Source organism: Pelophylax lessonae (genome assembly GCF_965119305.1).
Source record: "Pelophylax lessonae genome assembly, chromosome: 6".
NCBI lineage: Eukaryota > Metazoa > Chordata > Amphibia > Anura > Ranidae > Pelophylax > Pelophylax lessonae.
Genome location: NC_138773.1, coordinates 205,068,241 through 205,090,662, shown reverse-complemented (window position 1 = coordinate 205,090,662; position 22,422 = coordinate 205,068,241). Strand labels below are relative to the sequence as shown.

At 44.2% G+C, this 22,422-nt stretch overlaps 1 protein-coding gene across 3 annotated transcripts in view; it reads right to left on the bottom strand.

Moving 5' to 3' along the window:
- The window catches only part of PIKFYVE (phosphoinositide kinase, FYVE-type zinc finger containing), a 583,956-nt gene that overhangs the window by 76,473 nt on the left and 485,061 nt on the right, over positions 1–22,422 (bottom strand). For all 3 annotated transcript variants that reach the window (XM_082260055.1, XM_082260056.1, XM_082260057.1), the window contains one exon: positions 16,092–16,195. In XM_082260055.1, the coding sequence (XP_082116181.1) occupies positions 16,092–16,195 (104 nt within the window). The remainder of the gene's footprint in view (positions 1–16,091; positions 16,196–22,422) is intronic.

Genomic DNA, 22,422 nt, shown 5'->3' with positions numbered 1-22,422 from the left:
TCGAACCCAGCATCTCTTCTTCTTGTTATTGAGGAGGAGGAGAGGAGGGGAGGGGAGGTAATGGTGTGAGAAATGACCTCTAACCAATTTTCCAACCTAGTAGGACAACACGCTGAGGAGCAACATGACTGCCTTTCTTTGATGGAATGGGAATCAGTGGCTGTATGTCTCCTATCCCAGACACTAAATACCTTTTTGTCGATGGTTCAGGCATTTTACCCTGGATGGTAAGCTATACACAGGTTATGCAGTGACTACAGCCAGTGAAGTTGTGGAGACGGTTTCATTGGTTTCCATATGTCTGCACAAGAAGCTGAGCTGTGGGCACTAGCAAGGGTCTGTGAAATCAAAGATCAGGAGATTAATATATCTATATGGATATCTATATGGACTCGAGGTATGATTTTCCTATCTGGAAGGCAAGAGGGTTCTTGACTAGTTCGGGGAAGCCGGTAAAACATGCGTTGATTGATAGGCTGTTCATGGCCTTCTGCCTGCCACACGTGATAGCCATTCTGAAAGGGAAGGCCCATACTACTGATAAGACGATGGAGGCCAATGGGAACACTTTGGCAGAAAGAACTGCTAAGGAAGGTTCTCTGAGCCCTGTGATGAAGACCCTGATGCTTGCCATCCCCTCTGATGTGTCTCTAGAAGAGTTTAGGAAACTGCAGTCATAGGCAGAAATGCAGGAAGACAGGAAATAGACAGCTTTGGGGGCTACACAGGGTCCAGGTGACATCTGAGGTCTTGGTGATAAATGGTGTTTACCAAGATCACTTTTCCCAACGATGGCCCATTTGACTCATTATCCAGGTCATCAGTCAAAAAAGGTTATGTGTGCTAAGGTGGAAGAACATTGGATTGCCCGTGGATTCACTACCACAGCTGCTAATTTTACTGCTACCTGCCTGGTTTGTGCACTGCACAAGTCCGGTAAGACTCTGGCAGTAGCAAAATGGCATTCGCCCAAACCGGATTATCCCTTTCAGCACATACAGATAGATAGATTCTATTATATTGCCAAAGAGTGGGCCGCACAAGCATGCTTTGGTCTATGTGGATAGGTTTTCCAGTTGGCTGGAGGCATGGCCTGTTAGCAAAGCCAATGCCACCAACACCGCAAAAAAGATCCTGTCTGAGATAGCATGTCACTGGGGTCTACCTGAAATGATTGAGTTGGATCGCGGCTCCCACTTCACCAGTCAGATATTTGCAGAGTTATGTAAGGCTCTTCACATCAATCAGGGATTACATACCCCTTATCCCCAAAGTAGCGGTAAGGTTGAACAGCTAAATGGGATCATTAAGAACAGAATCTCAAAAATGATGGCTGATACTGGAAAACCATGGCCTGAATGTCTCCCCATAGCTCTCTACACTATCAGGAATGCTCCTAGACAAGCCCCATGGGTTATCACCCTACGAGGTTCTGTTTGGGAGTTAACCAAAGACTGGATTGTACTTTCCTCAGCAGCTGTCATCTTTACATTCTCAGCTGATGGGGTATGCACAGTCCCTGCAAAGGGAGCTCTAAAAAGGTTCATCATAGGGTTTGGGAGTCTCTCCCACGACACGATAACAGGTGTACATTCTATTCAGCCAGGTGGCTGGGTCATTGTGAGGAAACATCAAAGGATGGGACTAGAACCAAGATACACTGGGCCATTACAGGTTCAACTGACAACGCTGACTTCCTTAAAGCTTGAGGGATGCGACAACTGAGTTCACGCCAGCCACTGCAAGAAGTTGCTCAATTACATCTAAGAATGAGGCGTATCGGTTTTGTTTATATTCTTAGCATTTTAGCCAGGGTAACGATGAAAAGCATCCCAACCCATTGTTTAAAATGCATCTCCAACTAGCTAAGATGGCAAAGAGGACCAATTGCTGGGTTTGCTCTAAATCCTCACAAGCCATTACACCCCAGCATTGGCAGCAGTTCATGCTAAATACGACGTTCGTATTGGTATGAAGAAATATGAAAAAACTTGCAAAGATGACCAGGAGACATTCGTCTATAGAACGTAATGACACATTCCTAGAGGGTAACATCAGTTATAGTTTTAACGTTAGCTCTTCACTTTCTAATCCAGTATGGGTATCGGGACAACTAGATAATCCACAGATGTACTTCAACCTTAGTTTTGGCAAAAGGAATAGATTTGTAGGATCTACCGCTTGTGAGAAAGGTATAACAGTCAATCTTACAAATGAAACCCCTGGTCTCTTTAACCTTCCTAGAGGTATTCCCGAGTGTGGCTCGGGGTTAAATTTCAGTGCCAAAAGCGGTAACCCCGAGCCACACTCGGGGTACCGCCAGAAGCATCGCTGGATCCTGAAAGAGGGGTTACTTACCTTGTCACCGGGATCCAGCGATGTATCTGGGCGGTGTGCGGGCGGCGGATCTTCCTCATGATGCTCTGTGCCCTGGCTTCCGTCTCCTGCGACGTGACGTTCACAGGGGGATGGAACCGGCGGCAAATTCAAAAAGTTAAAAGCACAAACACACTGATACACTGTAATCCTATTGGATTACATTACTAAAATAAACTATTGAAGAAAAGAGAAAACAATTGCGCTAATCCAAAAATAAAATAAAAGCAGCAACCTCAAGTGAGACTAGCACCCAAAAAATGTCCAATATAAAATAAGTTGCGCTGTGGATGATGTATACAAGTTGATTTTATGGTGAAATGGTAAAAGATCCGAATAATGTCCAGAATATGGAAACAAAAACGGGTAACTTGTGCAGGTACCGCTTACCGGAAATATGATAAATAAAGGCCCATCAGTATGTTCAAATACGTCCTAGGGATGAGGTCCAAGTGGACTACCAGGTTCCAACGCGGATCCCTCAATGAAGTGGTAACATATGTGATACAAAAAAATATACCGCCATAGCGTAAAACCAAAAAATATGTGTAAAGAAAGGACACCCAAAGTGCAATGAGAACACCACTGCTCCCGTAGTGAAAGAAACGTGATAAAAAACGTGATAAAAGGATGCCACAGAACCCCAATAGGTACTCCTTACCGAAATAAAGAAGAAAAATAGCAGATGCACCAAAAAGGGGGGAAGGGGGATTGCCCCAATAGGACAGCAGCTTACCACAAGGATGAGTATGGAGAGCTTATCAATGACTGGATAGGTGTGACTTGAACATGCAAGCAAGTAGGGGGACACCTCTGATGGATAAAACACCCTTACCGACTCCCGATGATTTGGAGGCAGGAAGGACATGTATAGAACCGATCCGTTGTGTCTCCTCACTCAGATAGGGAACTCAGATAGACGGTAATGGGTCAACCATGGATGATACAAAATATGGAAAACGCCATAGTGTAAAACCCACGGATGTATTTATTGTTAAAAATGGTAATGCACTTACAGACAATCAGAAGATCAAATGCAGAGAGGAAAAAAGCCGCCGGCCGGACGGCTCCGCTCGCCCGTCCCTCGTGGACAGCAACGTGTAGGTGACGTCAGCACGCCGTGACCTGACGCGTTTCATCAAAGATGATATTCTCAAAGGTACGGGCGGCGTGCTGACGCCACCTATTAATAGCCATAGTGGTGATTAGATCGATGACCGGAAGTTCCCTAACCGCCATCTTGGTTGAGGTAACCCGGAACCGGAAGTTGCCTCCACGGTCCGGTAAACATCAATGGGAATAAAACAAAACAAACAAGGTGATCCTGCATAACCCAGAACCGGAAATCATAACGAACCCGGCACTGAGAGGGGTCAGGACCAACAGGATGTAAACAACATAAGGAGTAACCAAATAATGAGACCCGCGCCCGTAGGGGTTAGGCCAACCATTGTATAATGTAAAGTAAAATTAATCAAAAAATAATTAAATATTAGATATTGATTAGATCCAACATAGTCGTTGCACTAATTGAATAGTAAAACAAACTATGAATCAAATTTGTGCATAAATTAAATATATCAACAAGAATAATAAAAATATAAAAATATAAAAAATTAAATTATATATATGTATTAAAATAAGTGGGAAATTCCGGTGATGGATTCTGACCCCGAAAGAAATTAATTAAATAAACTAAAATAAACTATTGCCCCCAGTGCTTTCTCCATTGCCCTTCCTGCATTTTTCCTGTACCTTGTGTCTGGATACTGCAGAGCGACCATGGCATCAAAAAAGCGCGCCGCCACCTCAAAAGTGGTATATGACCTGCTGGAGAACAGCGACAGCGATACAGAATCGCTTGCAGAATGGAGTGATAGTGATTCGTGGGAAAGTTCGTCATCGGACGCAGAAAGCGATTTCAGCGATGATCCTGCGACTGTGTCCAGCGATGTGCGGACTTGGTGCTCGATCGACTGCGGTACGGAGCACGTAACGCCCCCAAGGTTCCTGTTTACTGGAGCACCTGGTATCAAAGTGGATGTTGAGGATGACAACCCCTTGGCATACCTGCAACTCTTTTTGACCGATGAGGTTATTGAAAAGATTGTTGTGGAAACTAATCGGTACCAGGAGCAACAAGTTGCAGCGCATCAGCGGTTATCAAGGAGCAGGATGTGGGAACCTGTGACCAAAGCGGACATCTGGAAGTTTCTGGGCCTAATTATTCTGCAGGGAGTGGTGGGGAAACCCCTGCAGAAGTGGTATTGGACCACCAACAAATTACTGGCCACTCCTTTTTTTGGCACGGTTATGTTGGAATACAAATTTTCGCTCATTATGAAGTATTTGCACTTTACAAATGACGACGAATTTGACGAGACTTCTCATCCAGCTCCAAAACTCAAAAAGATTTGGGACGTTTATCAAATCATTTTGAAAAATTTCCAGCAGTCCTATGTGCCAGAAAGAGACATTTGTATAGACAAAATGGCCTACAAAGGAAGACTCAGGTGGATACAGTATATTGCGTCCAAGAGAGCACGCTTTGGCATAAATGGATTTTTGTAAGAACTTACCGTAAAATCCTTTTCTCTTAAGCTCATTGACAGACGTAGTCTTCTTGATTCTCAAGAGCTGGGTTATGTTGTCTCCGCAGGAGTAGGACTAGGCAGAATGACAAAACGTTCTGGCTCCACCCTAGGGGGCAGTCCCTGAGGGTATATCCTCCCTCTCTCTGCTACAGGGAATCAGTTCTGTTTAAAGCAGTACAGAGAATTTAACCCAACCCAACTCAATGATAGAGGGGCGGGTACTACGTCTGTCAATGAGCTTAAGAGAAAAGGATTTTACGGTAAGTTCTTACAAAAATCCATTTTTCTCTATCGCTCATTGACAGACGTAGTCTTCTTGATTCTCAAGAGCTGGGACATCCAGAAGCAGTGCCACAAATGAGGGGTGGGATTGACAAAATCAAATCCAATCTAGTAGGCCCAACCGGTGCCAAACTAGAAGTTTTAAAGGCTCATTATAAACAAAGAATGAGACTAAAAGAAAAAATTTTCCAACGGAAAAAAACCCTCGAGGTAGACCACTGGTCTCCTCAAATTGCGGCCTGCAAAACCTTGCGGCCAAATGAGGCATCAGACGATGCCATTACATCAATTTTATAATGTTTAGAGAAGGTATGCACCGACGACCAGGTAGCCGCCTTGCACACCTGGACCACTGACGCCTGATGGCGAAAGGCCCATGACGCACTAAGTGCCCGAGTGGAGTGCGCCTTAACAGGGAACGGGGGCTCCCGACCCTTAATAGAATAAGCCTGTACTACCGTCTGTCTGATCCATCTGGAAATGGTCGCGGCAGATGCAGGCAACCCCTTTTTGGGTCCATCTGGGATCACAAAAAGTGAATCCGTCTTGCGAAACGAGTCTGTCGTTTTCAAGTATACCCTGATCGCCCGGACCACATCCAAGGAGTGCAAAGCAAATTCCCGAGGATGACTGGGCTTAGGACACAGGGAAGGTAATACAATTTCTTCATTCAGATGAAATTCTGAAACCACTTTTGGTAGGAAGGATGGATTCGGACGAAGAACCACCTTATCTCTATGAACCACCAGATATGGTGAACGACAAGATAATGCGGCCAGCTCTGACACCCTGCGTGCAGAAGTAATAGCCACCAAGAAGGCCACCTTCTGGGACAACGTGGGTAGAGGAATCTCCCTAATATCTTCAAAGGGAGGTTTCTGAAGAACCGACAACACTAAATTAAGATCCCAGGGGGGTAACGGCGCGTGCACTGGCGGAGCCAGATGTCGCACCCCCTGGATGAAATTCCGCACCAAGGAATGAGTAGCCAAAGGCTTCTGAAAGAAGATGGCTAATGCTGAGACCTGACCCTTGATAGTACTCAAGGCCAGTTTCTGCTCAACCCCTTGTTGCAGAAAAGCCAATATTCGACTAATCGAATAAGACCGAGGACGGAACCCCAAAGGTTCACACCATGCAATGTAGGACTTCCATGTGCGATGATAAATCTTTCTGGAAGTCGCTTTCCTTGCTTCAACTAGAGTAGGAATAACTGAAGCTGACAAACCTTTGTCCTTCAGCACCTGGGTCTCAATAGCCAGGCCGTTAAAGCCAGCGATCGTAAAGCAGGATGGAAGATCGGTCCCTGAGACAGTAGATCCTCTCTGAGAGGAAGTCTCCACGGGACGTCCGCCACCAGTCTGACCATGTCGGCGTACCAAGCTCGACGAGGCCAGTCCGGAGCTACCAGGATTACTGGGATTCCTTCCTCCTCTACCCTGCGAAGAAGTCTTGGCAGTAACGCGAGAGGAGGGAAGGCATATATTAGCTGGTATTGCCCCCACGGGGCGATCAGTGCGTCTGCGGTTTCTGCTAGAGGATCGCGGGAGCGAGCCACGAATCTCTGAACTTTCCTGTTGAATCGTGATGCCAACAGATCCACATCCGGGGTGCCCCACCGTAGGCACAACTGGTGGAAAACGTCTGGATGGAGGGACCATTCCCCCTGATCCAGGGTCTGACGGCTGAGATAATCTGCCTGCCAATTCTCCACCCCCGGAATGAACACCGCAGAGATTGCTGGAACAAATCGTTCCGCCCAGCGAAGAATGCAAGCCACTTCTTTGGCCGCTCGGACACTCTTGGTGCCCCCCTGGTGATTGACATAAGCCACGGCCGTGGCATTGTCCGACTGGATCCGAACCGGGCTGCCCTGGAGCTGCTCGGTCCAGTGAATCAGACAAAGTCTGATCGCTCTCAGTTCCAATACATTTATCGGTAATCTGGATTCTTCCGGGGACCAAAGTCCCTGGGCAGATAATTGACCGAGAATTCCTCCCCATCCGGATAGACTGGCATCCGTGGTCACTATCGTCCAATATATTGGCAGAAATGACTTTCCCTGGCTGAGCATTGGAGACCGAATCCACCAAACCAGAGACTCTCTGGTCTGTTTGCTCAATCGTATCTGATTGTCCAGGGATTCCGGATTCCGATTCCATCTGAGGAGAATCTCTTGCTGAAGAATTCGGGTATGGGACTGGGCAAATGGGACTGCTTCGAATGAAGCCACCATCAACCCCAGAACCCTCATGCAAGTCCGAAGGGACGACCAGCTGTTGGACAGTAACAACTGGACTGCTGATTGAATCTTTCGAAGTTTCCCTACCGGAAGAAACACTCTTGTCCTGACTGTGTCTAGAATTAGACCCAGATATTCGAGCCTCTGGGTGGGAACCAGAAAAGACTTTTGCTGGTTCACCAGCCACCCGAATTCCTGTAAAGAAATCATAGTAATTTCTATGTTTTGTAGCAAGGTCTGAGGAGACTCTGCATGAAGCAGAAGATCGTCTAGGTAACCTAGAATCGATATACCTCTTTGGCGCAGAAGTGCCAACATTGGGGCCAACACTTTTGTGAAGACCCGCGGAGCCGTGGCGAGACCGAAAGGTAACGCCACAAACTGATAGTGGTTCTCCTCTACGGAAAAGCGTAGAAAACGCTGATGTCCTGCGAAAATGGGAATGTGAAGATAGGCGTCCTTGATGTCTATGGACGCTAGGACATCCCCTGGATGCAGGAAGGCTGCTACCGTGCGAATGGACTCCATTCTGAATCTTCTTATGTTGACGAAAGAATTGAGTGCTCTTAAGTCCAGAATTGGACGCACTTTGCCCTCTTTCCTGGGTATTGTAAACAGGTTTGAATAAAACCCTTGAAACCGTTCTGTCCAAGGAACGTGGACTACCACTCCTTGTTGTAGTAGATCTGTGACTGCTCTCCGCAGATCTTCTAGACGATCCGGAGATAGTCGGATATTGGAAGGGAAGAATCGCGCCGGTGGGAGAGATCGAAACTCGATCTTGTACCCTGACTTTATGACTTCGCAAACCCATTTGTCCGGGATTCTGGAAAGCCATGGATCCGGGAACCGGCGAAGACGTCCCCCCACCCCAGTTATGGGTGGGGGCGCACCTTCAGGCTTTGGATGGTTTATCTTCAGGTCTGGAAGGGGCGGGCTTTTGCTTGCCCGACCAACGACCCCTGACGCCTCCTGTAGGAACCTTGGAGGACTTAGTTTTTTCACCCGCTGGACGAAAAAACCTCTTGTGAGCAGAAAAAGAAGGCCCTCGTCTTTGACGAGTTCCTCTACCTTTAAAATTTTGCGGTAAAAAGGTGCTTTTTCCACCGGTGAGATCCTTAATGATCTCATCTAAGTTGGCTCCAAATAGACGTTCTCCTGAAAAGGGGATATTAGCCAATGCTTTTTTGGAACCTTGGTCGGCTATCCAACCTTTTAGCCACAGTGTACGCCTGAGAACCACTGCTGAGACTGATGCTCGCGCCATTAATGGAGTGGCGTCTAACGCCGCATCACATACAAACTGTAACCCCTGTATCATTTGTTCCAACAAATCTGATACCGCCTGAGGGACTTCTTCTAAGTCCCGGCGTAACCACTTGGTCCATTCAGTTACAGCCTGCGAAACCAGACCAATAGCAATTATTGGCCTGAAAGCTGATCCAATCAAGGAAAACATGGTGCGAGACATAGCTTCTATCTTGCGATCCACTGGATCTTTAAAAGACGGAGCGTCTTCCAAAGGAATAACCGTGGCTTTATTCAATCTAGCAATTGGTGAATCCACCACAGGTGGTTCTGTCCATTTCTTAATAAGGGTTTCCTCAAACGGATAACGCCTGTCAATGCGTTTGGAAATATTAAAAGTGCGTTTTGGCAGACGCCATTCTTCATCGATTGGATTGCCAAAACATTTGGGCAATGGAAAAACCTTTGCCACCTTGATGCGCTTTTTAGTCCCAAAAAGGATCTCAGTTTCAGCTATTTCTGATGGAATACCCTGTAACCTTAAAGTCTCTTGAACAGATACAATGAGTGCGTTTACCAACGCTTCCTCTCGGGCTATGGCTGATGCCGAAACATCCTCCTCACTGTCTGAAGAGACAGGACCCGAGACCCCAATACCAGATGAAGTACCTGCAACTGCAGAAATAGGCTCAGAGTCTGAATCCGAGGTTTCAGATAATAAGGGGTTAGGCGGGGGTCGCTTTCTTGCGCCCTGTCCCTGACAAGCCACTTCCACCCGGGACACAAAAGTTTCCATAATGGCTGACAAAGATTCAATTGTCAATGGGGTGCTGGAGGATCCCGCAGACCCCTCGAGGGGATCCGGAGGAGATACATGAGTGGCAGGGTCCATGTTAATACAGGACACTTTTGCCAGCAATAAACAAAAAAACTCTTTTTTTTTTTTTTTTTTTTGTGTGTCTCCCCCTAGCGCAATAGCGCCCCTCAGAGTACCTGCTTCTCGATCCCAAAGAGAGAGAGAGGGACCCCCAAGGCTCACCAACCGATGCAGTGCAGTTTCCAACAAACTGCAGCCAGCGTCTGTCTTACACAGACTGGAAGGAGCTGTTTGCTTTTTCCCGGGCAGAAGGCGTGGCTCCGCCCCCTGTGTACGCCTTCCGGCGTTCCCAGCCCTCCACGAGGAAGCTGGGCTCACAAAACATGGCCGCCCCCATAGAAGAGACATAAGACTCCAAAAACATGGCGGCCGGCGTGACCTGAGGACATACATGCATTCGGTCTACGGCAAAATGGCGGCGGACCGCCGATATCGTCTTCCCAGCACATCCACCTGCACTCTGCTGAGAGGTGACATATGGATCTACAGGGATACACTGCACATAAGGTAGGATTATACCTCCTATGTTTGCTGCAATGTTACAGTCTGCTGGGTAGAGTGTTAGCTCTTGAACCAAGTCCACTTCCCACAAACACATGCTGTATTACAAGGGGGACTTGTAAATGTCAGATATATACTGACCATATATGGAGGGGCCCATAATATATACTGCCTCATACATGAGGAAAAAAAGGGAACGTTTTACTCACCATACCGAACCGACAGGCACCCTCTCTTCATAATACCCTCTCCACCGAGGTGGGGGTTTGTGGACGCCTCGACTCTCTGGTCCTGGCGTCCAAGCGAGCTTTTAACTCGCAAAGTCAGTCCCTTTACTGGGACTCCGTCGCGGCCGACTCAGCGCACTGGTCTGCACGCGCTTTTAGGCAGAGACCGGGGTGACCACTGGATCTCACATCCAGCTCGTCGCCCGGCCCCGCATACTTACTTGAATATGTCGCGGCCGACATAGCGCAATGCCTGGTCTGCACGCGCTCGTAGGCCGGCTGGGGTGACCACAAGTGTCGCCCAGTCCGGCATTTTTGCTTGAAGATCTCACAGGAAAAAAACACTGGAGAAAACTACCTAAAAAATGTCTTTTTCTTAAAGAAAAAAAAAAGTCTTGCCAGGACCAAAAGATCCCAGCAAGGAACTTAGGTCCTTACTCCTGACTAGACAGAAAAAAACTGATTCCCTGTAGCAGAGAGAGGGAGGATATACCCTCAGGGACTGCCCCCTAGGGTGGAGCCAGAACGTTTTGTCATTCTGCCTAGTCCTACTCCTGCGGAGACAACATAACCCAGCTCTTGAGAATCAAGAAGACTACGTCTGTCAATGAGCGATAGAGAAAAAGTAATTTATGCTATGTGAATCCAGCTCTGGATACATTTGGAATTCGGTCCTATGCACCGGGAAAGGAACCAAATTCAATGAAAGGTTCAGCAGCTATGGAATGGCAACCGCTTCAGTTCTTACGTTGATTGAGCCATTGCTGAATCAGGGGTACTTTGTCACCACAGACAATTTTTATACGTCCCCAGAACTGTGAGTTCCTTCTACGCAACAAGACGCATGCGTGTGGGACCGTTAGAGCTAACCGGCGTGACATGCCCCCAACCTTTACCAACTAAAAGCTCAAGCCCGGAGAAATAGTTGGCAGAAAGGAAAAATGATGGCACTGAGATGGCGCGACAAAAAAGATGTGTGCCTGATGAGTACCATTCACAACACCTCTACTCTCATGGTACATACAAAAGGTGGAAAAGATGTGATGAAACCACAACTGGTGATGGATTACAACAAACCATGGGAGGTGTGGGCAGAGCTGACCAGGCCATGACTTTTTATCCGGCAATGTGGAAACAACAAAAAAAATATTATAAAAAAATATTCAGGCATCTTCTTGAACAGTGTTTGTGGAACGCATTTATTCTCCTAAAAAAGAAGAGTGACAGGCCTGTGGTTCATGAGGACTTTGTTTGGAAAATTGCCAAACTGATATTTCTCAGGCACCAAACACCAACGGCTGTAAGTAGATCCGGACGCCGTGCTGCTGGTGTTGTGAACCCCGAATGCCTGACCGGTCGTCACTTTATGGACCACATTCCACCAATGGAAAAGAAGCCTGCACCTTCAAGGATGTGTGTGGTTTGCTGTTCCAAACGTGACGACACTGGAAGGAAAATCCGAAAAGAAACGCGGTACTATTGCCCTGGCTGTGACGTTGGACTTTGTGCTGTAAAAAAAAAAAAAATGTCCATACCCGGGACATTTACTGAAGCAATATGACCACTAATATTGCATCCTTGTTTGACCAAAAAAAATGTCTGTTTTTGATTACGTTATTTACGATAATTTATTGAATAAAAATTATTATTATTATTAGATTATTATTTGGTTATTATATTATAATTTAGGATTTTGTGTTTCAAGCTTTATCATACCCGGGATGTTATAAAGAAGAATGCACAGTAAAAATAAAATCATATATAAATAGTTGTGAAAGCAGAAAAAGCAGGTGCGCTAAACTTATAGGGGTTCCCCTTTAGGTTAGGAATGAACCAATAACGGGATTCAAATAACTGTAAAACCAATGGTATTACACATTGACGTGGTATCAAAAGTGTTAAATGTAACCAAATTGAAAGTGCCACAGTGCAAATCTAAACTGACCTGCTACAAATCAATATATATAGGTCACACTTGTACATAAATGATAAAGGTATGATAGATTGATAATGTACAGTCCAATCCAAACAAAAGTCAGTTTTGTGTTGTGAAATGAGTGACTCCTCAGTGACAAATTCACAGCAATTAGGGTGCAGGTGATCCTACCACCATATCTGGATTGGCTCCTTACCAGAGAATGGAAATGTAAGGGCGTGTAAATGACAAATCCAGATGAGAGATTACCCAAATAGGATCCCAGCTGTAAAGCCCCACTCAGAAGAGAGGATACGCCTCTTACCAGATCGCTCTTAGATTAGGGCTATTCACACACTCTCCTGAAGATGGATGGTCTCCCTTTATTGGTACCTGGATCTGGATATGTCCCCTAGGGGAGGAAGTAGTGAGGAGACATTGCTGGAAGTGGCAGCAGAGGAGACATTCAAAGGCACCAGAGGGGACATATCCAGATCCAGGTACCAATAAAGGGAGACCATCCATCTTCAGGAGAGTGTGTGAATAGCCCTAATCTAAGAGTGATCTGGTAAGAGGCTTATCCTCTCTTCTGAGTGGGGCTTTACAGCTGGGATCCTATTTGGGTAATCTCTCATCTGGATTTGTCATTTACACGCCCTTACATTTCCATTCTCTGGTAAGGAGCCAATCCAGATATGGTGGTGGGATCACCTGCACCCTAATTGCTGTGAATTTGTCACTGAGGAGTCACTCATTTCACAACACAAAACTGACTTTTGTTTGGATTGGACTGCACCTTATCAATCTATCATACCTTTATCATTTATGTACAAGTGTGACCTATATATATTGATTTGTAGCAGGTCAGTTTAGATTTGCACTGTGGCACTTTCAATTTGGTTACATTTAACACTTTTGATACCACGTCAATGTGTAATACCATTGGTTTTACAGTTATTTGAATCAAGTTATTGGTTCATTCCTAACCTAAAGGGGAACCCCTATAAGTTTAGCACACCTGCTTTTTCTGCTTTCAGACTTCATTTTTTTCTAAGGTTTGCAGCTTTACTTTACTTATCCAGCGCAATTTTTACACAACAATAAATAAATAGTTGGTTTGGGCTGCTCATCTTTAAGAATTACTAGCAAAAAAAATGGTACCACTTTCAGCACCTAAAATTCGAAATACTCAGACCGCCAGGGAGGTTAATGACACCAATAGACCAGACTATATCTGCTGGAAGGAAGGGTGTGATGTTCAGACTGAGGGAGGAATTCCCCTTGTCTAATATGTTACTACTTCGTGCCAGTGACCGTCAGAGAAACTCTTGCTGTACGGTTCTATTGGGTCCTTATTATTTCTTTTGTGGTTCTGCCGCTTATAAGTTAATTCTCCCTAATGCAAGAGGTTCATGTGCTTTAGTGAAGCTTGTACTGACATCCTACATAGCAGACGATCCTAAAGATCTGCTGGAGCAAAGGTAGGCAAGGACACCAGGGAGAGCTAGCAGGGAACTGTTTTCCAACCACAACCAGGCCTGGGCATGATTCACAGCTTGGACCGGGTGGAGGGATTGAATTTATGAAGCGATTGATCAATTTCTCTTCCATTGTGGATGATATTCAATGAGATCATTGAAGCAGTAAGAGAGATTACTCAGGAATAAGGTGGTGAGATTGTCCTGTTGTCTGATTGATCAAGTCACCAAACCCCGAGCAGACGACCACATCCATATTGCTGAAGCGAGACTCCCTGAAATCCAACCCATGCACTAGATGCTGAGGATTCCAAACTAACCGACGATTAATACGACCCACCACCACATGTCCTCCCTCTGAGTCACCTCCCAAAGTACGGAACCTATGTGTCAACATTCGTTTTCTTTTGAGTCTATGTGTCAACACTGGATTCCATTATCTTTCTTTTTTACTTTTTGAAATTGTTTTTATGTATGAGAAGAGCTGTTCTGTTTATTTGGAAGAAGATCAAGATTCATCGAGGGACATATGGGAGCATATGACAGGAGGAGGAGCTGTTGTGATAATGTTATTAGGACTATCGTGGACATTTTTCAGGATGTGCTTGTTATTATGGCTCTTGTTGTCGGTTTGCTTGCAATATGCTTATTAGAGCTTGTATGGGCAAACCAGCATTGAGGAAAGACTACTGGTAGAGAAAACCTTCCCTTAGATGGGCAGACGCGTTCGCTCTGCATAGACATCTCCGCAGGCAAACACTCCATGCGAGGGTCTGTTTGCCGGTAGAGATCTATGTGTCTTTCGTTGCGGAGTTCAAGGATCAAGCAGCAAGGATATGACTGCCAGCGGGGGCCCCTGTATAATGTGCAGATTTGTTCACTTGGCAGAGATACGTTTGCTCTGTGAAGTCAATATCGTTTTGATCTCCATCGCCTTTATGAATGAATACATGCTCATGTCTTTCTACTGTGACTGATCACCATAGTGAAAACAGCATGGCTCTTTCCCTGCAGACAGCCTCACATCTATAGGAACAGTAGTACAATCCTATTAGGCACTGTTCTCTGAGCCTTGTTGAGTGGGATTCATGCTAGTAGTAGTGGCGGGGGGGGGGGGGGGGGAATGCATGCACGAGTTTGATCAGAGCAGTGTTCGCAGTTCTACATGCTGGTGTCATTGTGTAGTGTTAAGCGCGAATTCCGCTACACGTGGGTTTCATTAACTGTGGTGTGTGGATTTCCACACTGAGTGTGAAAGGGTTATAGGGAGGACATCGGTGTCTCCCCCAAAAGCTTGACAGTGTTCAATTACCTGAAAGTACCAGCCTATAATCGAAAGTCTATGAATACTCAGCCTATGTTTTATACTATACAATTAAGATACTAGGTTACGGGGGGGATAAATACTGCTTTGATAATGCTAGCGACAGAGAAAGATTGTAGATAAGTAGCTACAGGAAGGAGACCAGCGAGATCCACCAATTCTTTCAAGCGTTATCCAGTGTCAAGTCTTATGTCAGTTTCATGCTCTATTCTTTACAGTATCCGATAAAAAAAAAAAAAAAAGAAAAGTGTATTACTCAAGAAGAATAAATACCGACCCGTTTGTCTTTGTAAGGTTCAGACCAGAAATAAACTATTAATCAGAAAACAGAACTGCAAGACAGCTATAGGCATGACCTCTAGACATACACATGATGAGGCTGCATAGCACATCTGTACAGTGTAACACTGCCCTACTTTTATTCAAAGCTTTTGTACAGTTTCACGGCCCCATATCACCCTTCTGTGAACCTTCGTACATAAGAAAAGAAAGCGAGGAAGCATAAAGTCTTAAAGCAGCTCCATGTTCTTAAAGTGATACTAACTAGTGATAAAAAAAGCATTAAGATAAAAAAAACTTCTACCTTTACAATCACTTTAACAAAGATCAAGCACTGTAACAAATCAGCATACATCCAAACTAGAGCACCAAGAGTAAAAAGTGCAGCCTGTTAAAGCTCTTAAAAACTCTGTTGGCTATGTATATCAATCATGAGCAACAAGGCAAGCTTCCTAGCTCCCACATATGCTTATGCTTATTGGCCACTGCAGTGTATGTTGGATGAAGGACATATAGCAATACCTCACTACAACACTCCTAAAAGACTGTAGTTAGTTTAAGAGCTAGAAGGGGAGTGTAACAGATATAAGCATAGTTAGTAATCACTGAGAATTCAACTTTAATATGTTTTATGGACTTGATTTGTTACCTACCATGCTAAAAATAACATTATGTGGACCCACAACACATTGGATTTTTACACAAGGCATGAAAATATACTGAGTAGATTTAAGTCAGTTGTATTTACCTTCATTTGAACAGCGTTTGTGATGTAAGTAAAATAGTGTGGAGCAAAATCAAGGAAAGACTGCACTTCCAGACGAGGCATCTGTTTCAAAATAAATCGATCATCTGCAGAAAAGTGAACGTCAGAGATGAACGATGCAAAGTGATGAAATGGAAACAATACAATTTTTAATCCCGTTTCTTCTCTTAATAAAGTACGATACAAATGGCTGATAATCAAAAAAAAAAAGTTAACACAACCTCAATCTAAATCCCTAAGATTTGGGCAACTCACACCCACTGACACAAGCAGATAGTGTTTTATACATGTTACATAGTAGTTGAGGTTGAATAAAGACAATAGTCCATCCAGTTCAACCTGTGTAGGTGTGTGTGGCCATAATCATCTCATCATATGTACTTACAATCAAAAATATTAGCAGATGTTAAAATTACATGCATAAGGACAAATGCTATATAAATACACGCAATAATGCATTTACACCCTCACATATGAAAAACCGATAGAGACGGATTTATTGAAGAGATAAAAATGCCATTCTCTTTTTCATATTTTGATCTGCGCAATTGGATAACTGAAGTAAATATTCACACAATGTATAGTGTGCACATTCCTTCTCAATGTCTTTAGAACCTGTTTCCCAAGATGCAGGGCACCTGCTTAAATATTTACTATCAGGAAGAGATGGAAATCAGATGGGATCAGAAGGTCCAGAATGTGTATGACAAAAACCTAGATGAAATGTAAACTCCAAACTGGTCCGGTCTAGGCAAATTTGCCACATACCCTCAGCTGCTTGTTTCAACCCTAAGGTTGGAACGCCTGCTACACAGGAGTGTACCAAAGACAGGGCATTTGCATTTCCAATTTTTGCACTAGGCCTATGTTTTTACTGGGAAACTCTGTTACTGTTTTCCTCCTGATCCCGTACCAGTGGTAACAACACCCAGACCTAAATCAAATCTGCCTAAAGTACATATTTCCTGAAAAAAAAAAAAAACTGGGTAGTTCAGAAATAAACAGTCATCCAGGGACCATATAACCAAAACAGAGTTTTCTCCTTGGGAAGGTCAGCCAACGGGGCTGCAATAGTTGCAAAGCTTGCCTTGATTCTTTTATAGTAACCACTTATACCAAGGAAAACTTTGAACCATTTGTGGGTTGTGGCCATTCTTTGATGGCTTCTGTTTTGTTTACCTGCTCCACAACCCATAGAGTAGCCTAATGGGCCATACACACTATAAGATTTTCTGAAGACTTTTTCCTTTAGATTTACCAAAAACAGATAATATGAGGTCAAACCTAAACACTTTCAATTTGTATGAAATCTGGCAGGCCCTTGCACTACATAGAAAAGGTAAATCTGAAGGAAAAAGTCTTCAGAAAATCTTAGTGTATGGCCCTTAAGTAATTGGCTTCCTCTAAACTAAAGGCACACTTTTTAGGATCTGCAGTAAGACCCAGCGATTCAGTGTCAGAGCTTTGCATCACTATATCGTCCGGGTACACTGCAGCATACTGCTGGTGGGGTCTTCATGTTCTGTCCCTGTCCATGGTACTCTATAATGTAACAGAAGCATTCAGAAAACAAGAAAGCATCTTTTTATATTGAAAAATATCCTCAGGGGTTAAAATGCAAGATCTTCCTTGGCACTTTCAGTCAGGGGAATCTGCTAATGCCCTGTTGTCAAGTCAATGCCCTGTTGTCAAGTCCAAGACTGTTAGAGAATGGGCTGTCCCCAAATCTGTTAATGAACTTGCCTGGCTTTGGGATGAGAATAAAATGATTGGACCCTCAACTATGCCTAACTCAAGCATTTTTTTATTTTTTTTACTTCCTCACAGACTTCTTTACTCCTTGCTTCAGACATTTAGTAGGGCATAGGTTTAACACACACCAGACCCAGTAATTCATGTTGTACAACTGAAGTTTGACCAGGTATTTATTTTTTTTAACAGGAACTCTTTGGTTTTGTGGTTTACCACTTGAGGAGCTTGAGGGGCCTTATTACTCACAAGAAAGGCTACTGGGGTGGACTCATCAGCCAACACAATCTTTACAGGGCTTTAGCAAAATTACATAGCATATTTGTTCAGGCTTTTTCCCTGGTATATGAACTTCATAGTTTACTTCACCAACTAGATCGATCACTTCAAAAAAGGGACCCTGTCACTTAGCAGAGAATTTGTTCTCAATAGGGAGGATCAAAAACCAGCACCTGTCACCAAGTTAGAAAGTGTGGACCTTAGCACCCCTGCTGTGTAATTTTTGTTGGGCTGCTTAGGCCTGAGTACTAAAGTCCCCCTTACAATTGGCTTCACTACTGCAATTCTATACTGCATTTGTGAAATATGTTTGATCATGCTTTTTAGTGGTGTCTTCTATACTTCCCAGGTCTCTTTGATCAGAAGTCCCCAATGGATTTTACCATAGAGCAGTTTGAAAAGGGAATACACCATAGGAGGACAGAGGTACTTTCTATGATGGCAAACATGGAGTACGTAAGTAAAATGTCCCATTTTCCATCATTGTCAACAACATTTTGTTAACATACTCTAAGGTTTTCTTAAATGTTCCCACCAAGGCATCCCCTAAGTGTATTGCAAGGAGGTTTGAAGACGTGTCACCTTAAACAATTTGCGCAGCTTGTGGTTACTAATTACATAAATAGGGTGCATTGGTCTGTAAGGGTCCCCATAGGAACTTCTACCTGGAGAATTTCCTGGGTGATATATGTAGCTGATGATTTGCATAGAAGCATCACCTCAGAGTAATGGGTAGCATAATCTATAATAACCAGAATATGCTGATGGCTCTGGGCAGACTTGGGGATTGGGACCGCAATGACCATGGCAATTCTCTAAGAAGGAATTTCAATAATTGAGAAGGGCACTAAAGGCTTATGAAAAGGAAAAGTGCAGACATTCGATAAACTGAACAGAATTTACAATAATTCTAGCCCAGGCCCATACCACCCTTGAAAAACGCGTTCAGTTATTTTCTCAATGCCCAAATGACCTCCCAACAGGTGCCTAAAGATAGGCTTCAGTACCACCCTTTCTGTATGGCCCGTGGGAGCTATAGTGCCCCATCATTGATGTCAGTGGGAGGAATAATGCCCCATTGTTAACGTCAGTGGGAGGAATAGCACCCTAATGGCCTGGTAAAGGTAAGTAAAGGGCCATAGTTTGGAGACCACTGCTCTTATGTAACCTCGGTGTCAGCAGAGGGCTTCCCATTTTTTTGGTTATAAATTTCTCTAGTTCTTCTGCAAGAAGAGAGAAAAAAACTGGGGGTTCCCAAGTGAAATCCTCCAAATCCAAATCTTCTGTGCATGTCAGGGATTCTGATATGACTAGATCTGGACAGTCCCAGAGCTTAGAAAAATCCAGGGAAGTCTCTCAATTATCACGTTACTCAGTTACAGTACTCAGTGCTGTTCCAAACTTCATGCTTGTTAAAGAATACTTTAGAGCAGGGATCTCCAAACTATGGCCCTCCAGCTGTTGCAGAACTACACATCCCATGAGGCATTGTAAAACTCTGACATTCGCAGACATGACTAGGCAATGATGGGAATTGTAGTTTCTGAACAACTGGAGGACCATAGTTTGGAGACCTCTGCTTTAGAGTATCACCATTTACACAGACTGCAGTACTTCTAGCCTGGATGTCCACAGGGTCAGTCACCTTGGGCTTCACCAGAGTAACCCAGCTACCCGAGTCCAGCAAAGCAGTAACATGCTTGTCATTCAAAAATATTGGATACAAATGCTTCCCCATCACCAGCACTGCAATGCATGACACAGTGGCGAATACAGTCTGCTGTCTATCTCTGAAAGAAATACAACACTGCACACAGCTCATGGACAGTTTTCTGCTGCATGCCCAAGTTTCTGGCAAATGAAACATTTAATATTTTTCAAGTTAGATCTGCTGATGTACATACTTCCCTGATTTAGTATGACAATCTCCTGGTTTGACATGCCAATATCCAGACCTCATACCAAAATGTATCTTTTCCATGCATATCATCCACTTCCCCTGGGAACAGTCTAATCAATTTCAGGAGGAGATTGTGGCTTTTGGTGAAAAGTTTGTGGGCTTGCAGGAGAGATGATCAGGTTCTCAGCTGCAATGAACCTGTCAAAGAGCTGCATTAGATGATCAGCTGACTTGGGGTACCATTGTCTCACCCATTTGTGGTGGGCAGTAGGTAAGGACCTAATATAGTGGCCCATGATTACTCACTCTACCTGCATACCAGAAAGGGACACTGGTTGCAGCCATTTCAAGACCAAGGAGAAGAGATTGAATATCTGTGACTGTGGATATTTTTTGACTTGGGAAGATCAGCTGCTAAGCCGCCGTATGTGAATAGCCCAAGCTAACAGCCAGTCGTGTTAATATTTCCTGCTTAACCTTGTCATAATCCACAGCACTTGTACATTACAAATCATGGTAGGCTTTCTTGTGACTCATTTGTTAGTAAAGGGGCTACCAGTCCTGCCTACTGTATTTTAGGCCAGCCTTCCCTCTCAGCAGCTCATTTAAATGTTACCAGAAAGGCCACTGGGTTACAATCAGCTGTCATGTTAGACAGGAATTCATATGGATGGTTGAGGAGTTATTAGGAGCAACTACGGCTTTTTGGAGAAAACACTGTACAAGCAACTGCATACCTCTGTCAGTGCCTTCATTCCATTTCTGGAGTACCTGCACCTTTAAATAGAAGAATTTTCTATAATTGGCCAAGGTCCTCTGCCATATGTGAGCTGGGGTTAGGTTGCAGATGCAATGCTCCCTGAGATGAGCAACCTTTTCAGGTACAGATATCAGTCCAATGGCTTCTTTCAAAACTGTGGTGGGTATGTTCATATTAAAATAATAAAACAAAAAAAAAATTTAGTCCTGTCCTATTACAAATCCATATAATCCTGTCTGTCAAACTGAGCAAGACTAACATTAGTTAGTCACAAAATACACAGTTTAAGTTTGACTAACCTTTCAACACATGAGACACTCCAGCTGTCCGTTACTCGGGCTGGAGGGCAATGAGTGTGTATCTCACATGCTAAAATTTTTCCTTTCAGGGAGAGATGCTAATAATTGCACAAAGCGGCCCCGAATCTCCTCTTCTAGGGTCCCCTGTTGGTGCTCCTGACTCTTCCTCTTTTGCCAGTGCCCCCAATAGGAAGCCGCTTCCCATTGGGGCACTTGTGCAGGCTCCCTCGTGCACAGTGCTGGATAAATTGAGAGCTCAGGTAAGTATGGGGGGGGGGGGGTTGAGGAGCCAAAATTGATGCCTAAAGATTTTTTACCTTAATGCCAGGAATGCATTATGCAGAAAATCAGTTATTTCCAAGGTGTTTACATACTTTTTCTTGTCACTGTATAATAAAAAGTCAACCTGACAACCACTTAACGCTGGATGTATCTTAAGTTGAACAAAAAACCACCTGAGAGCCTGATCATATACCTTCATGTTTTGCCAACTTGAAAGGCTAATTCCATATAAAACTGTCAAGAACTGCATACTAGGCTCCAAGTATATTTTGACTGCAGCACTTATACATTTATAACAACATGAAATTATAGTGTCACACTACTTCTAGACCTTCACCTAAGGTATTACAAAATTAAGCAGTTTAAGTGCAATGGAGTGACATCTTTGTTCTGGCTTACTGGGAAGTGCTGAATATAAAAATACTGCAGAACTGACAAAGAGCCAAAGAAGAGAAATGTGAGGCTAAGGGAGACAAAAAAAAAAAAAAAAAAAAGTTTCTTATAAAACCACAGCTAGTGGTACCAGTAGTAAGACACATTAAACTGGACTTGTTCTTAAACACTGAAGTAGTTTCAACTCTCATCCAAGTGGCCTAGTAGTTCAAATGAGCATCTGGAATATACCCCGGCATTTATAGCCAAAATATCCCCATCACAGTGGAATGTGTTAGGGCATTGCTGCTTGTCCAAGATCATAGCAGGTGGTGTGAAAATTTGTGAAACCTCCCTATTCTTTTCCTAATACATAATCTAACCATTGTGTTGCCGTGAAGTTAGGAACAGGTGACCATTCTGCAATCAGCTTGCATTTGAGATCAGCTTGAGACACACTTGAAATCATTCATTTCATTGATAGGTGTATTTGACCTGTAGTTGACCTTAGGCCCCTTTCACACAGGCGATTCGATCCGATCCACCTGTCAGTTTTTCAGGCGGACCTAATCGGAGGCTACATGCCTCCCTATTGGGCAGTGGATGTCAGCGGTGACATGTCTGCTGACACCCGCTGCTCTCCGATCCATGAAATCCGGACGGATGGAAACC